Here is a 17,626-nt window from a genome sequence, read left to right as displayed (position 1 = left end):
CACAAGGCCCAGGGGCGATGCTGTGGGGTCCTGTATCTGGCGTCCCCCATTACCCAGGCTGGCCTGTATGGCTGGTTCTACATCTAGGCGTGGCTTGAAAGGTCAGATCGTGGTCTCCCAGTGGGGAGGCAGAGAGCCTGCCATGTGGCTCAAACGCCCACCGTTCCCTCACGTCCCAGCGGGAAGCAGGTGTACCCCACAGGTCCCTGGTAGGACAGGGGAGGGTTGCGGGAAGGACCCCAGCAGCACACGGCTCCCATCACCAGCAGGGGAGCTGGATCCTGAACCTGAGGGCATGGGACAGGCAGGCCTGTGCGCTGGGGCGTGGAGGAGGGGCAGAAGGCTGCACGAGGCAGAGCAAGCAGGCCTCCGTCAGGGCACCACTCAGAAAGGCAAGACGGACAACAGTCCCGAAGTGGGGGGCAAGCCTGGGTGGCCGGTGCCCCTGCCCACAGCTCTAGGTGACAAAGGCAACAAAACCCGCCAAGTGCCTGTTTTGGAGCTGGATGTGGATCTGAGCTTTGTCTCAGCACGTCCTGTGCGCAAGGTGCGGGCACAACCTCACTCACAGTGTCTTAGAAACAATCCCCCAGGGGGCCAGTCTCTCACAATCCGCCGTGTAGGCGAGGCTCACGATGTTAAGCAGCTGGCCTGGGGCAGGGTCCAGAACACGTGCCTAGCGGTCCCGGCAGCAAGCGCTTGGGACAGACGCCGTGAGGACCCCCCACGCACCTGCACAGGACCCAGGGATGGCCAGGCAGGGCCCCAGCAAGGCACCCCGGGGTGCTGTCCCTCACACACACTCGTCTGCCATGTTGCGGTTCCTGGCCACGCCGCCTTCCGTGTCTTATTAGATTTCGTGCTGGAGGAAGGGGATGCGCTTCTCAAAACTAGTCATAATTCCAGTGAACGGTGCAAAGTGGAATCTGCCGTCCCGGGGGGAAGCCTTTAATTTAGTTTTAAACTGTTCTTAGCACCTGGGACGTCTCCCTTGGGGTGACTCCGAGTGAGAATCTAGACCAGAGCCAGAAACTGGATCTCGCTGTTTGGAGCACGAGGCGGGTGGGCAGTGGCCGGGGTTGGGTACGGACGTGGGCCCAGGGTGGGCCGGCAGCCCGAGCCTCAGGCCCAAGACCCCTACCCGGGGGGGCGGTGGGGGACGTGGTTCCCGCGGGCGCGTTCTCCTGATCCGGACACCTGACCCGCCGCTGCTCAGGGTCACGGCCGTCAGCCTCCTGCCAGGACCTCGTGAGGTGCTAATGCCCCCTCCTCGCCAGGCTCCCAGCCTGCACCCTGCTCGGGAGACGCGGAACCTACGGGACCTACGGGACAGGGTCCCCAGGAAGCATCGCAGAGGCCGAGGCATCAGCAAGCCTCACTCAACAGGCTGGTGCACCCAGGTGCCTCCAGAGGCCTGGGTGGGAATGGGAACAAGCGGGGTGGAAAGGAGTATTTGGGGACATGCTGGACCTACGGGGACACGTGTGTCTCGCCAGAGCCCTGTGCCAGCCGGGAAAACACCGGTCTATGGGCCTTCCCAGGCCACCACGGCTGAAGGCAGAGCCAAGCGCACAAACACCCGAGACCCTCACGGCGCAGGAACCGGGAGGGGAGGGCCCAGCACGCGGCAGCACGCGGCAGCACGAGCACCAGGGCCTGCGCCCGAAACGGAGCACAGTGGGCCTGGCGGGGCGAGGGGCCGGGGACAGCAGCAGCCGGCCCCAGGCCCGGCCCCTGGAGGCCCCAGCCGAGAGCCCAGCCCCCAGAAGTCCTATCCTCAGGTGACCGATTCTGAAGGGGCTTGGCCAGGGCTGAGTGTGCTGGGGAGGCTGCCGGCGGGAGGGCCCAGAGCCCGGTGTGAGCCTTCATCCTGGATCACGAGTCTGCGGTCCACGCGGCCCCTGGGAGAGCTCGGCAACGGGCAGGCTGCTGGCCTCGGGTCCCACTCGGCGCGCGGTTCACTTTCAGAACCAGAAGCCGATGCACGTGGAAGGAAAACAAGGCCTCCGACCCAGCCCAGCCCCAGCCCAGCCCCAGCCCAGCCCCAGCCACCCCCCGAAGCTCAGCCTCGCCTCCTACACCTGCCCTGGGTGGTCACCATGGGCTCGTGCTCGCGCAGTGACCCAACATCCAGGCTGGAACAAGCAGGCATTCTGGCCGACCTTTAGGCGTGCCCCGCACCCTAGAAACAAGGAGCCACGGCGCAGGGACAGCTTCCTCTCCTGGTCCCCTTGGGAGACCCCCGGCTCCTCGCCAGCAGCCCCCCCATCCCCGGCCACTCCTTACCCGACGTGCCAGGACGGCTGGGGCCTCTTGCCATCTTCGCCGGCACCGCCCAGCCTGTTGAGTGACGGGGACCGGCTGCGGGGCCCGGGGGCGTAGCTCCCAAGGGTCCGGGCGGCCCCCTCGGGCTTGCCGGGCGTCTGCTGCAGCAGCTGGGGTGAGAGACTGCGGTGGGAGGTGGCGGAGCAGACGGCCCAGTCGGGCGTGCTGGCGTTGAGGTTGTTGTCACTGTTGGAGCGCAGCAGGACCCGGGGGGCGGCCAGCGTGTTGGGGGGCCGCCGCCGGCGGTTGGAGTACGCCGGGGCCTCTCGGAAGGGCACTGGGTCAGAGAGAACAAGAAGAGGAGGGTAAGCGCGTGTGTGGCGTGGTCGATGCAGGGAAGGGGTGCAGAGAGACCCTGCTGGTCCCTGGGTGTGCAGAGCCTGCTGTGTGTGCAGAGCCTGCCGCGTGTGCAGAGCCCCCACCATGTGTGCAGAGCCCACCCCAACACAGAAGCAGAGACAAGATGGACACTGACGTCTCCATTCCATGGAGGCTCAAGCTAAGGCTTGAGATGGAAGGGGCTTGGGGTCCACCTTCCATCCGGGCCAGCGCCTGCTCCTTCAGCAGCCAAGACACCTGTGAAAGCCCCGCGACGTGGCTGGGACACAGAGTTCCTCCTCGCCACCACCTGAACTTGGCCTCTGAGAGGGGATGAACCAGGTCCCCCTGAAATTCATGCGCTGGAGCCCTCCCCCTGGATGCCTGAAACCATCTCTGGAGCTCGGCCTCCAGAGACCATCAAGGTAATACGGAGTCACTGGGCTCTGATCCTGTGTGACCGGGATCCTTATATGAGGAAGGCACCAGAACACAGACACACACGGAGGGACGACCCTATGAGGACACAGAGAGAGCATGGCCATCCACACACGAGGGGAGAGGCCTCAGGGGGGGCCCCGCCCTGCCCGTGCCTGCATCTCAGGCTTTGGTCTCCAGGAAGGGGGGACAGTGAGTCCTGCTGTGTAAGCCCCTCCATCTCTGGGCTGTGTTGCGGCCACCCCCGGACGCGCACGTGGCCCTCCAAGTACTGTTCAGTTGGGGTCTGCTTCGGGACCAAGCACGCTTTCTCCACCCACCAAGCCAGGGCCCAGCAGCGCGCAACAGGAAGGCGCGAGCATGCCTCATCTGTCTTCTACAAAGTTCTGGACCACAGGCAAGGCCCTCCCTCTGCCGAGTTCTGCGTGCCCAGGGAGTCAGAATGAGGACGCTGCCCGCAGGGACCATGAGGACAGACATCCACTCCAGCGGCTCCGCGGGCTGGGGCCAGAAATAGAAAGCGTCCTTTCTTAGAAGACTCATGTCAAGAAAAGTCGCCCTCCAGGCCACTGGAGAAGTCACCGCTGCCCCTGGAAGCAAGGGACGTGGGCTTCCTTCACGGCCCCGCGGCTGCCCGTGCACTGTGGGGTCTGAATGCTCCATGAGGCCAAGCGAGCGAGCCCCCGAATCTGTGCCGCCCGCGGCCAGACCAGCGGTGTGGGGCCGCAGAACGCACACGCCCTCCTGGGTGAGCCGGGCTGGAGTGGGAGTCCCAGTGTCTTGAAGGGAAACAGCCCCAGTAGCCCACGGCCCCCACCGCCCCAGGTCAGAGGCTGTGGTGATGGACTCCACGGAAGCGAAGGACAGGTGCGCCCTCTGGGCCTGGGCCCCTCCCATCAACCCCGCCACTGGCCCACGGCCGCGCGGGGCAGCAGAGCACACAGAGTAGTGTGGGCAGAGACCCCCGGGGCAGAGGTGGGCCTACGGGAGCCCTGGGGAAGAGGTGGCGCCGGCAGACGGCGCAGCGCTCCCCTGAGGCAGCTGTGACCCAGCGCACCCTTCACCACCTCGCCGGGGGAGGGGGGCAGGGCGGTCCCGGGAAGGCAGGGAAGGAGCCACGCCAGAGAAGCCGCGCAGAGAGGGCACTGGGAATCCACGTTCCGAGCAGCTGGTGAGATTCTGGAACAGACGCGCCGCGAGGTCCTGGGCCTCGACCTTGGCAGCCTGCGCCCGCTCCCACCTGGTCCCTCTGGGAAGCCTCTCTGGGCGCAGCTAGGGCTCTTCAGCTGGGGCTGGCGTCCGGCTCTGAATTCCTCAAAGGACACGAACTCACAAGGGCCAGCCCAGCTGGGAGAGAGGCAGGTGACGGGAGAGGCGGCCGGCGTCCTCGATGGATCCCTGGCTCTAGAGCCCAAGAGGCGGCCCCCTCAAGGGGCTCAGCGCCCCAGGGAACTGGCAAGGCCAGGCCGCACCTGCTGGAGAAGCCTCACGTGGAGGAGCGTCCCTGAGTTTGCTGCTGCTGGTCGTGAGGGAGAACCGCATCAGCCCCTCCCTCCGAGCAGACGGAGGCCAGAATGACCCCCACAAGGACTGGGCACGCATCCTTTAGGGTTTAAAAAAAATGCACCTGCTGGTGGGAGCTTTGGGGCGACCTGACACCTGCCCAACGATGGGGTAGGGGGACGGAGAGACCTCACAGAGGGCGAACGGCCACAGCCCAAGAGGGCGAAAATCCCCCATGCACAGAGACAGTCGGCTAGAGGACTGGACCCCAGCCAGAAAGCTGGCCCCTCCAGCAGACCCATCAAGCAGAAAGGGTGAGGGGCCCTGGGGGGCCTCCCGGACCAACCTCCCTGCCCCCACATCTGAGGAGTCAAGACTCATGCAACCCACTGGGGAGGGGACACCCCAGCTCCACGGGGATGCTCCCAGACCAGGGAACGCGTGCATTCGGTGACATGAACTGCTGAGCCTTGGGTCTCCACGACCCTCCAGCCGGGTCCTTTCTGGCCGACAGAACCGTGAAGGACTAATGCCCTTAACGGAAACTGGGGCGGGGGGTGGGGAGGCTGTCCTGCCGATGCCAGAGACAGACTCGTAAGAGGACAAAGGTCTGTGAAAAAACAGAACGGACACCGGATGAACCCCAGCTAACATTTCCCTGCGCGTGCACGGGCTCCAGAAACCGAAGTAGCAGGAGAGGAATCTGGGTTAATCGCGCCCGCAGATGAGCACGGACAAAGGCTGCTCTTTATATAAATTCCCAAGACGCGGGCTGAAGCCGGCTTTCGGAGCGGGGGCTTGGGCGGCGGTGGGAATTCAGGACTGCTGCCCCGGGAGATCGAGGGACAGGCGTGGGGGGGGGGGGGGAGCAGGGTGTTTTCAGATACTTCTGCCCTGGGGATCAGGTGGGGTGGGAACCGGGGTCAGAGGTGTCATTAGGGCACATTCAAATGACAATTAGCTTAATTACCAAGAGGAGCATTAAAGGAGCTCCCCGTGTAGGGTCATTGGACACGTTTTCTGTTTATTCCACGGCCTGGGCTCCTGACCGCCTTCCTGACTCCTCCAAAGTCATGTCTCCATAAACCCAAATCCATAAAGCGAGAGTTCTCTGTCTGAGAAAGTCGCCGGAGCCAACCGTGGAAATGTTGATTTTTTTTTTGGTGAAAAGGGTAAAAATAACTCTTTTCCTGTCTGAAAATGATTAATATTCCACGCAGCTGTTTCCTGCTTTCAGGCGATCTGCGAACTCTAAGTGGGCGGGTATTTTCTTAGCTGTCTTTCATGTATTTATTTATACATTTTTTTTTCCCACAACAGAAATCACACAAGGTATGACAAAAATCGCATGCACTCTCGCGGTCGCCACGCCGTGTCTGCATCCACTCCGGGAAAATGCCGCCCAGGGACGGCCAACGAGAGCCGGGGGGTGGCTCAGAGCACGCCCGCCCTGAGCCCGCACGGCCGGCGGCGCGCCCTGACCTCCCTTGCCTCCGAGCAGGTGCTCTGGCTCGCTCTGGGAAGCGGGCAGACGCGTCCAAACTTCCTTTATTCTCCGTATGACTCAGTTCCTGACGTGCCCTCCAGCACGGTCACCATGGAGGCACGTTCCGGAATGCAATTGTGCAAGGGGCTGGGGGCTCGGGGACACGCACCTTCCCGCGGGTCAGGACCCCAGACCGACTACAACAAAGCCCAGTCGCGCACCCGAAGTGGTCATTCCCTTCCGCGATGGCTGGGGACACCCGGCAATTTGGGAAGCGACCGGAGTCCTCCCGCGCCCCTCGGAGAACCAGTCCGAAACTGCTCGTTCCCATGCACCGCGCTCCCGACAGCTCTCCCTTACCTTCCTTCTTGGTGAAGGCATTTAACAAAGACTTCATTTTCCCTCCGACTTTGGCAGCCGTCCGCTCATTATATAACCTTCTCGGATGGGAGGAAGGAGAGGAGGGCTGCCCGGCCCCTCGGCGCTGGAGCGGCTCGGACCCGGGGAGCGGCGGCGGGCGTCTGGGCACTGCGTGCTTCCGAGCATAGCTGGGCATGCCAGACCCAGCGTGCTGGCGACAAAGCCCACCCCATATTCTGTCTGTCAGCTGGGAGCCAACCGTGCGTAGACTGGGGCTGCTCTCAAACCTTGCTGCCTCTGCAGGCGTCCGTCATGTGAGCAGGGCTACTCAGCTTTTGTGATCACTGCCTCTGGGAGGAGGGCGAGCGCGAGTCAGGCATCCTCCAGCCCGCGGCCGGGGAACCCCGGAGGCAGCCACGAGCCCGCGCCCCGACCATCCGAGCCGACACGGGCTGCTGCTCTGGCTGCTTCGGCTCTCATGCGCCGGGTGCTAGAGAAAACGCCCCGTGCTTTCCGAATTTTATTTTTAAAGAAAAAGCCAAGTTTTTCTCTGCTGCCGTTTGTCTGTCCGCTGGCAGATGCGGCGAGCGAGTCAGGACGAGACACCCGGGTCCAGAGCCTCACACCAGACCCACATGGACCGGGCAGCCCTCGCCGGCATTCTGGTATTGCTGAGCGCGACCCAGATTTCCGCTGGAAGGAATCAGACACAAGTACCTATCCCTTCTCCGGCTCACCCCATCGTGGTAATTACCCTAGAGAAAACAGGATTCCCTCCCCCCGTTCTCTCTCTCTTTTTTTTTTTTTTAAAGAGAGAGAGCACAGAGTGCCACCGAGCCCTGGCTCGCCCTGATTCCAGGCGGCTGATCTGAGCGAGTGTCTTCAGAGCCCCCGTGCACGTGTCCTGAGCATTTCCACCCCGAGGGAGCGGTCTGGGAGACTCCGGGAGAGTCCTATCTGAGGCGCGCCCAGGGAAGGGGCCGCAAGCTCGCGTGCCCGGCAGCAGGTGCACGGGGCTGCCTCTGGACAAGGACAGAGGGCTTCCCGAAAATGAAATGGAGCATCCCGGGGAGCCGGTTCCGTCGCCCGACGCACCTGCTGCTTGGCTGTAATTAAGTGTGCGTTTTCTCCGTTGCCAAGAGAACTGCTTCCGAAATTAAAAAGAGAGAGAGCGAGCGAGCGCGCGAGATGAGGCGGGTGAGGAAGAAGCAACGGGAACGTGTCAGTGGAATTCCGTGTGGTCGACATACTTGGGGTCGACAAAAATGGCAGCGTTCGGAGACGCAGGCATCTGCCTCGGAAGGACGGCCCGGGGGGTCGGACACCCGACCCAGTGGCCTCTCCGTGTGGCGGGGAAGGATGGCCAGTGCCGGCTGTCAAGTAGCTGCTCATTTAGGCATTGTCTCCCACTTAACACCCACAGTGTCCCATACCGCTCAGCTGCACCCAAACTCGGCCCTAGGTGACCCGTCACCCCACCACGCTGGGTCGTGGGTCGTAAAGCCGCACCACAGAGCAGGAGCCGTCCCCGAGGCGTGCCCTAAGAAACGCGTCTGCTCCTGGTACATTACAGCACCGACTTGCTCTCATGAGTCACGTCCTTGGGGGGGCTGAGGCGGCGCCGCCTCAGCGTCTGTGGACACGTGGGGCAAGGCTGAACAGTTAGCAGTTTCCGGACGCGTCTCCCTTAGGTGCAGAGTGCCATCAACAAGGACACAGCTGCTCCCACTCGGGGGGACCAGTGCCGTGCCCCGATTCCTGGGGCTGGGCTAGCCGTGGGCCGGGTGCCCGCCCCCGCCAGGACGGGAGGCCACAGAGATGGCCCACGAGGGAGCCCCCCTGCAGAGGCTGGGGCCCTGCCACGTGAGCCCCGGGAGCTCGCCAGAGCTCAGGGAACCCTCTGGGAGAGTGGGAGGCCCGGCGCTGCTCAGCCCTCCTCCACCGGTCTCTGCTCAGTGCCCTCCCAGAAGCACGGAGCCTCACGCCGAGCCAAGCTCCGTTACCGGTCCCCACTGCCAGCCGCACCACGGAGGGGGCACGTGCCAGGGCTGGTGGGGGTGGCGCTTTGCCAGAGGCCAGTGCTGCCTCTGGAGACCTCCTCTGTGCCCTTGCTGTTGACCTTGGATGAAGGACATGGGGAAGAAGAGGCTTCCAGGGGCACGGACTGGGAAAAATCAGCCCCTTTTCTTCCTTGAGAAGCAGGGAACAAGAGGGAGCCCGTCCCCTGTGCTGGGGAGCAGGGGATCCCCAAACAGCTGGGCCATGTGGCCCAGACGGGGAAGCCCCGCTGCCCCTGCTGCTGGCACACGGCGCCGCGGCTCCTCACGGCGCCCTTGCCCGTAAGCCGGAGCCAAGTCAGGAACGGCGGGGCCCTGGGGCTGGTGCCGAGAAGGGAGCCCCACCAAGGCGAGGCCCAGAGGCCTGGACCGAGACCCAGGTGGCCGGTTGGAGGCAGGGGCAGCCAGGCTCTCCTCGCCAGGTTGCTGCCCACCCCCGCCCCCCATCCCAGGCTGGCGAATCGCAGGCTCCGTGCAGGCCACGGGCAGACGCGGACGCGGCAGTAAACGGCACAAGATCCCCAGTCCTCCTCTTGGGGCGGCTGGCTAGGGGAATAAGGGTTTGAGGAACTGCAGGAAACACCTCTTAGCCACAGGATTCCTTTCTACACTCTCACCTTCCTTTGGTGCACTGCTGGGAAGATTCACGCAAACTAGGAAGGGTCACTCTGTGGGACTCACAGCCTGGGCTCTGCCCCAGGGAAATCCCACCTCCTGATCCCACCCACCTGGGCCATCTGAGGCCTCCTCCCCACCAGCAGGCGTGCTCTCCTTGAATACTTCCAGTGACGGGGAGCTCACTATCTGAACACAGTGGTTCTCACTCTCAGACACAGGCCGGGGCCTCCCCACCACGGAGGTGAATGCCGGTGCTGGGCTTACGTGTGCGAGTCTCCTGTCCCTTCGCATAGAAACAGGCTTGTGCCTGCCACGTACTAACCGGAGGAGAGAGGCACGGCGCTAAAAGCACAGATTCTGCCCCGACACACACACAGCCAAGTGTCTCCTTGGTGGCATTTTCCACCCTGTGCTCTGGGCCACGCTTTTCTGTGCAAACTGTTACTGGAGCTCGATGGGCTGGGGCTGCCCGCGACGTCCGTGTCGACATGCCTGAGCCGTCCGTCATGAGCCTGCGCGGCCGACGCCCCCCTGCCCGAGGGGCTGGGATCGGTGTCGTCCTGTGCAATCATGCTTTGGGTCTAGAGCCTCCCACGGCGACCCAGGGTTGCGTGAAGACAGAGAGCACGGCCCCACATGTCACATGCACGGAGCAATCCTGCTGCCTGTCACGTGCTTATCCACGTCAGCCTGTCCTCAGGAAAGACAGACAGACATCCTGCCCTTCACGCTCACACCACGAGGCCCTGGCCCCCAGCGCTGACTCGGGCCTCTCTGGAAAGCTGGGGCAGCAGGGGCGGAGGGAGGCGTGCATGCCCAGGGATCGGCGCGCACCGTGTCCACCTCCTGGACGCGCCGCTGGAGGACGCCAAGCGGCTGGGCCAGATAAACATGCAGACGAAGCCGCAGGAAAAAATCTGAACACTCGTTTCTCCCCGAGGCTTCCAGAGGCCCCTGGCTGGGTCCCAGGGGGCACCCTCTTGCAGAGTCCCCATCGGGATCCCCTGCCCCATGGCCGTAGGCTTGCAGGTATCACAGTCCAGATACCCCGAGACGGCTGGGGTGAAGCAGCCAACAGGCAGAGGGGGTCAGGACACTTTGCGGCGACTCCGTCCACCTGCTCGTCCAGCCACCCCAAAGGGCAAGTGAGCATCTTTTGAGTGAGGCATGTTCGATGTCCATGGACAGACGGAAAAGCATGAGAGGATCAGATGGCGGTCCTTCTGTACCCCTTCAGGAGGACAAGGATCACCCCAAAAGGAACCCCCAACTGTCAGCCTCCTGCCGGGTCCTACTGCACCAGCTCGTTGCACCCTGCCCAGCCCCAGCGCTAGCCCCTTGGTAAGAAGCACAAAATAATAAATATGCAAATTAATGATAGACAATAGAGTCCCCCAAAGCCAGCCCCCGGCCCCCCAAGCCCCCGGCCCCCAGCCGTACAGCCCCACCGGCTGCGGCCTCGGCGCCCCCCAGCCTCGAGCTCTGATCCACCTTCCCAAACCCTCCCGCTCGAAGCCCTTTATTTGCCATGTCTTTTGACAACTGCCTGACAACAAGCTGAAAATAATTTCATTTCTCATATAAAAAAAGGCTCTTCGCACATCAGAACATTTCAAGGCTCTGAAGTCCTGGCAGGAAGGACGCGCCAGGTGTGGCAAACGCGTCTCACGAAGATGCTGGTGCGCGGGGGGTCTTGGGAACGGCGCCCGTCTGGTGCCCACAGCCCGCCCCCCTGGCCGTGGTCTAAAGCCCGGTGCAGGGACAGAGCCGGACGTCTGAGGTAGGGGCTAGCTCTGCATTTACTCCCTCGGTGGCTGGGGGCTGGCCAGGCACCCCGGCCTCAGTTTCCCCATCTGTAGGTGGGAAGAACCCAGCTCGCCCCCAGGCTGTGGTCTGCTGAGCTCACACCTCAAGTGCGGGGCTGACCTTCCGGGGACGAGGCCCCGCCTGAACACTTCCCAGCTCTGCGACCCCGGGGAAGTCACCTCTCGCCCATCGAACGGGCTGTGAACCCTGCTGCCTCCCAGGACGGTGGTGAGGATCAGGCCACATGATCTTTGTGACGGTGCCTGGATGCCATGACTGTCAGCGGTCACTGAATAAACGCATTGAACTTCAGAACTCTGCTAGCAGACAGCAAGTCCTCCTCCCCGCCCTGGCCCTGCCCCATGTCTGTCTGTCTGTAAGGGGCCAGGAGGCAGCCACGGACAGACGCGTCCTCGGGGACTTCAAGCTCCCCGGATACAGGCTGGATGCCCAGCTCCCCCATCACCCCGCAAACTGGAGGTAAAGGGACAGACGCATGAACGAACCAGCGCGCGAGGTGGCGACTCTCAGCGTCTCGTCTGTTCTGAGCGTCCCGAGGTGGTTTCCCAGGCCCAGCAGGCTGGCTTCCTCGGTTGTGCTGGAGCCGCTGGGGGCCTGAAGCCATCCCACTTCTCTGTCCCGTCCTGCCACACGCCGCCCTCACCCCTCTGGGCCCCAGAGGCGGCCTGCCCTGCTGAGCTCCAGGACTGCGTTTGCCCGCACCCCAAGGACAGGTCAGCCAAGCCAGGGTCCTCGACGTCCTTGCTGGGTCTGCCCGTCTCCACCCGGAGTCCTGCCTGCCTGGGAGGTTATGGGGAGCCCTGGCTCTTCCCTTCAGCGTTCCCTGAAGCCAGGGCTGGAGGCAGCCACGTGCACGGCCCAGAGCTCTGACTCAGGAGGACGGAGCCCGGGGATGTGGACGAGCATCCCTTCGGCGAGGCGCTCGCTCCCCAGAGCAGCGAGGGGCAGCCGGCGCCAGGCTGGCCTCCTGGGTGTGCTGTGACCTTCCTTTCCTGCATGAGTAAGTCAGATGGGTCCCTTGCTTGCCGCTGAGACCCTGGCCCGTAGAGCCGACGAGGCTGGGGCTTGGGCGTGAATCCTCCAAGACCCTGAAATTCCAGGGGGCGGCTGCTTCCCTTCCCTCTCGGCGGCCTGGCCTCACCTCCTATCTGTGCGGTGGACGAAGGGAGAGCAGGCTGGCACGGAGACAGGGCTGGATGAACAGAGGAGCAACGGAGTCCGTTTCTCCTTAACACAAGCTCACGGAGGAGACTGGAGCCTTTTCTCAGCGAGGGGCCCGTGGGGGGCTGCGAGGAGAAAACGGGACTCCAGAGGGTCTCAGTGGCCCACCAGCCACACCCAGCATTTTATCTTACGGAAGCTTAAGACCAAATGCCAAGAGCGAGAGCATGTGGCCGAGCCCAGAGCAGGGCGGCAGCAGGCCTGGGCAGGGGCGGGCTGGACCCCAGTCTTCCTGCCCACCCCCTTGTCAGCCCAGGCAGCAGACCCGGCTTCCTTCCCGCGTAGCTTTAGATAACCGCAACCTTTCTCCATCTCACAATAATTGTTAAATGAATCATACTTTTATAAATAACGCGAGATATAAAAGGCATCCCAGCAATAATGCGGGGTTATCTTTGAACAAAGACGTAGGTGTCGGCAGCACTTGTAGCGCTCCCGGCAGCCGGGGCCGCTGAGGGAAGCTGGGCTCCTGGAGGCTCCATTGAGCCCGTGGATAATCGGGGCAAAAGGTGCCCGAGTGGGGGTCCCCTGAAGCCTCGCAGGGCCCGCGTCCCCTCCCGGGGACAGGTCAGGCTCTGTGCCAGCGGTGGCTCGGGTCGGGCACCCTGTAGGTGGTACTCACCAGTTTCCTGACACAGTGACCCGGGGTGAGGTCCCAGGGGCGGGGAGAAGGGCTGGGGGTGTTGAACTGGGGGCTGACCACAGAGACGGGTGGTCTCCAAGGAGCACTGCAGAAGGAGCAGCCTACACCCTTCCCTCTGCACAGCTCACCCTCACCACCACCCTCGCCGCCGAGGCCTACAGACCACCTGCCCAGCTGCTCTGACTGGGAGGTGTGGGGGGCAAAGGCCCTATGAGCCCCCTAGGCGGCCTTTCTGATGGCTCTGACAGGGGAAACAGGCTCAGAGCCCTGAGGCGAGGCACCTGTGCCCACTTGGGCCTGTCTGCTCGGGTCCCACCTGTTCCCGGAGGCAGCTCAGTGTCCCCTGTGCCCACGCTCACCAGGTGAGCTCTCGGGGCTGAGCCAGGCCCTGCTGTACCACGGGACCTCTTCCCTCCTCTGCGGGGCTTCCTGGGGAGACCCAGGCACACCTCTGAGTCCCCGTGGCAGCTCGGGGAGGCCGCAGACGGACTGGATGGACGGGTGTGCGAGCTCCGTGCCGGAACACGGTATTCCCGCCTGCACCTGCGGAGACCCTGGCGTCGTGGCTGCCCTGCCCCCATCCCTCACACCCAGCCCTGATCCCCAAGAATGACCCTAGGGCCCCTCCCCACCCCCAGGAAGGGCAGGGTGTCCGGAGGCTCTGGTGCACACCTCGAGGTCTGCAGGGACTATGCCGATCGCCATCAGCACCGTCAGAAACGCCGTCACCAGTATCACGGGGAGGGGCCACCCCCTCTGCAGGAGCGGACTCTGACTGGCGCCCTTTTCCTGGTGGGTTACCAAATGATGGGATCTGAGCTGAGTCCTGGCTTAGCCTCTGACTCAAGGTGGGACTCAGTTTCTCTTCTGTACCGTGGGGAGGCTAGCCCCCACCATGCTGGGTTCGTGAGGTGTCTGAGAGGGCCCCACAGACGTGGCTGCCTCCTCAACCTCCCTCCCCTCCGGGAGTGCCCAGCAGGGTGGAGGAGGCCTCCCCGAGACTCAGGTGGGAGCTCCGCTTGGTTTCCCACCGTGGAGTAAGGCCCCCCGAGTTCCGGAGGCTGGTACGTTCACAGACGGCTGGCTCGCCCACAGGGGCCCCACCGGGAGCCGGGCTCTCAGTTCCCAAGGGGGACCGCACCTGCTGGGAGCAGCAAAGTGTGGGTCTGAGGAGTCAGGACCTCGTCCTGCGTCTGCCCCCTGCCTCCTGTGACCTCATGCACATCACCGCGGCTCTCAGGGCTGAGCACCCAGCCTGAAGGGGGTTCGAGCTCACAGAGCCCAGGGTTCACTCCAGCATCTGTGGAGTCCCAGGTGCAGAGGAAAACACTTCCCATGGAGGACCCCGTGGGTTTGAGCCGTGGGAGCCCACGGACCGGATGCATCCCCGGTGCATGCTGGCTTCCCCACGAGCCACCGGGGTGGGTGCCATCTGCAAGTCCCCGCCCCTACCTGACTGCTCTGGACATGAGTGACCGGACCGCAGAGGCCAGGTCCACACAGAGAGCGCCACCGGAACCACACAGGGAGAGAGCCCCATGTCCCGGCGCATGCTGGAGAGCCGACTGCACCCAACCGTCCCCCACACAGTGGCATCCACGTAAAGGCAGCTCCTGAGACGGCCCGAGGGTGGCCCAAGGGACCCCATGCCACAGACAGAGCAACTGTGTCCCCACCAAGCCCCTATGAGAAGCCCTCACCCCCGAGGGGAAGGTGCTGGGAGGTGGGGCCTTGGGCCGTGAGGGAGGAGCCCCCCAGCTAGGATCAGGGCCCCACCGGAAGAGCCGCAGGGAGACGATGTCTCTCTGCGTGTGGAGACACTGAGAGCAAGGGGCCGTCTGCAAACCAGGAGCTGAACTGGCCAGCATGGTCATCTCTAGGACCATGAGGATAGACGCCTGTTGTCAAAGCCACCGGCCTCTGGTGGCTTGGTAGAGCAGCTGGAGCAGACAGACACCATACGGGCAGACCACATCACTCCACCCCTGTGGGCCTCCTGGGGACCGGAGGACAAGCTGGCCGCTGCCCCTGGCCCTCCACACTGCCCCTCACCCGCACAGGCCCCGGCCAGCCCCTTCTGATGCCCCAAACACACATCTGACCCTTCCCTTGCTGGGGTCTCCACTGGACGGGGCCACCTGCCCTTCCCGTGCTGGCTCGGTCCAAGCCCCAGCCTCACTGTCACGGCCGCTTGCCGGAGACGGGTCGGCCACCTCCCTCTCGCCCTCCTTACGCTCCTTCCACTGCATCGATCAAACCTCGAAATCACGCTATAGGAGTTTGCCTGTAATGGCTTTTTCCCTCCAGGAAAATGTTGGCAGGGCTAAGTCTGTCCTGTCCACCCTTCCTCCCTGGCACAGAGCTCAGTTCCTCCCACGTGAGTTTGTTTCCTATCTTCATTCAGCAGAGGAGTAAAGAAATGGAGGGCACCTTCCCGCCTCCCATCCTGGACCTGGTGGTTGAGCCGTTTGCTTGGCCTCACTGCCTGCGAGGTCTGCTCCTGGAACCCTTCCGGCCACCAACACCGTCTCTGCCCAGCTAGATCTTTCTGGACGGCATTGGCCAGGAGAGGGGGTTCGCACACCTTTCTATCTTCAGGCTACAGCACACGACCCAGCACAATGTGGGGACCCATAAGTCCACGTGCTAGTTATGTTCGGTCCTTGACCAGCCATGTCAATGCCTGGCTTGTCTGCTTCTGTTAATTGTGGTTTTCTCTGCACGTCGCATTTTCCCCCAACTTCTTTGTGTGTCTAGTAATCTTTGATTCCATGTCAGACATTGTCTTTGACATGTTACAGAAATTCTGGACTCTGTTACTTTTCACTGATGACTAGCAAATTCTTGTAGCAGGGAAGAGAATTATTGGCAGAACACGCCTTTCTGTGAAGATGTGGCTTTAGGTTTGTGTGTGTGTAGGGGTGGGGAGCGGGAGAGGAGATCTACTGACTTGGTCCTAGGATAAGATTCTGACATCACGGGTCCTTCTGAGTTTCCAGCAGAAAACTCAAAATATTTCCCAAGCTCCTTGAATGAGGCAGGGCTCACCTTAACACTCGTCTCTCTCATGGGGGAAAGACTGAAGCCTCCCTCAGCTGTCTGAGATTTAAGCTGCTGTGTTCCACTAGGACCCCTGGACTCTCCTCCAGAACGTTAGTTCAGAAATCAGTCCAGAACTTGAGGAGGAGTTTAAGTGCAGATTTGGGGCTTGTCCCTTTGTAGGATTTCTTGCCTCTATTTCTGGCCACTCAGGGAGCCCTTACCCCGACCCATAACCACTGAGGTCTCAATTCAGCTCACTTTCTGTCAGGGGTATCCCTCATTAATGCACGTCTCCTCTGGGAGACTCCTCCAGTAGACTCCCCTTTCGTCAAGGGTCCCAAGTTCTGTCTGCCTTTGGTTTCCCGCCAAAGCCTATAAATCACAGTTGCTATTTTTGGCCAGAATTTACCGCTGTTACCAGCAGGAGGGCACATGGGATGCGAGCGGTTCTGCCATTACTGGAAGGCAGGAGTCAGGGGCTCATAAATACATATTAAGCAAAGAAGTGCTGTGTCCCAGTCATGTGCGCCCGCACACACACACACACGCACGCACACAGAGTATCTAGCAGCAAGTGCCCGATCTCCATGTCTGGAGACAGGATGCATGCCTAGTGGGGAAACTGTGTGTGTCAAAGCAGAGAGGCCCAGGGTGAGGAGGCCTGGGGGCTTTGGCGACGGACCATGTCAGCAGAGAAGCCCGGGGCAAACATCAGCTTCTGGCACCCCGATGTCCTTGCCGCCTGCCTGGGCAGCCTCGCAGACCCTGAGACGGTGGACTTCAACACCCCTGAGTCTGATGGACATGAATTTTGAACACCTCTGTTGGCTGGAGGGATGGGCAGGTGCCAAGGCAGGGCCCCACCTCCCAGATCAAGGTGTCACCTGGTCGGCACCTGTGCAGGTGCCAGGATGCCCTGGAATGGGAGGCGTCAGCACCAGTGCTGAGTGAGCGGCGGGTCGGTCCCCACCTGGCTCATCACTCGAGCAGATCCTGCTGCAGGTTCATATTTTAGAAACTAATTAAGCCTTGGTGACCGATTTAACCTTCAGATGAATTCCTTCCAGGGCTGAGCTGGCAGCAGAGTTCCTATCAGGCACCGTGGCCAGGAAAACCCCCAATCCAGGAAGAACCCAGCCCCACAGGGTGGGGGAGCAGGGGATGGCAGACCTGGCGTGGGCCGGCCGGCGGGGGAGGCGACACGGACACTGGGCGCGGAGGACGTGGACCCCTGGTGGTTTCCCGACACGGTGACAGCACATGCCATCCGGAATGAGCAGAGTGAGGGGTTCGGAGGACAGGGGCAGTGTGGCTGTTCCTCGGACGTGAACCCCAGCACCATCACCGTGGCTTCCCATGGCCAAGCGCCACCCACCGCCGGGCCTGTGGCACGTGTCCTTCTCTCCACGCCCAGCTTACAGACATGGAGACTGAGACCCCAGCTTACAGACATGGAGACTGAGACCCCGAGAAGTCCCGGAGCTCGCTCCCTGGGCCCTTCACTCCAGGGCAGTGCCGGCCTCACTGTCCTGTGCCCTCACAGGGTCCCAGCCAGCCAGAGGTGCCCTGACCCATGGATGCTCACCTGGGAACCCAGGGGCAGGGGATACTGAATGAGCAGGCTGACTCGGGTGTCTGTGTGTCCCCACCCCACCTCTGCTCGGCTGTGAGCCCCTGCCTCCCTGTGCCTCAGTTTCCCCACATGCCAAGTGTGGAGCCAACTGGAAAGTCCTCTAATGCTTCCCCAGATGAAAACTCCAAGGGCCTTGTCTGCATGAGGAACATTCT

At 62.6% G+C, this 17,626-nt stretch overlaps 1 protein-coding gene across 9 annotated transcripts in view; it reads right to left on the bottom strand.

Moving 5' to 3' along the window:
- SHANK2 (SH3 and multiple ankyrin repeat domains 2) overlaps positions 1 to 17,626 on the bottom strand; it is a 453,945-nt gene that overhangs the window by 261,405 nt on the left and 174,914 nt on the right. For 7 of the 9 annotated variants that reach the window (XM_059399020.1, XM_059399024.1, XM_059399027.1 and 4 more), the window contains one exon: positions 2,287 to 2,602. In XM_059399020.1, the coding sequence (XP_059255003.1) occupies positions 2,287 to 2,602 (316 nt within the window). Of the gene's footprint in view, positions 1 to 2,286; positions 2,603 to 6,430; positions 7,156 to 17,626 lie in introns of those variants that run through there. The other 2 variants (XM_059399036.1, XM_059399032.1) reach the window with 2 other exon arrangements.

Source organism: Mustela nigripes, chromosome 1 (genome assembly GCF_022355385.1).
Source record: "Mustela nigripes isolate SB6536 chromosome 1, MUSNIG.SB6536, whole genome shotgun sequence".
NCBI lineage: Eukaryota > Metazoa > Chordata > Mammalia > Carnivora > Mustelidae > Mustela > Mustela nigripes.
This window is presented reverse-complemented; position numbering and strand designations above follow the sequence as displayed.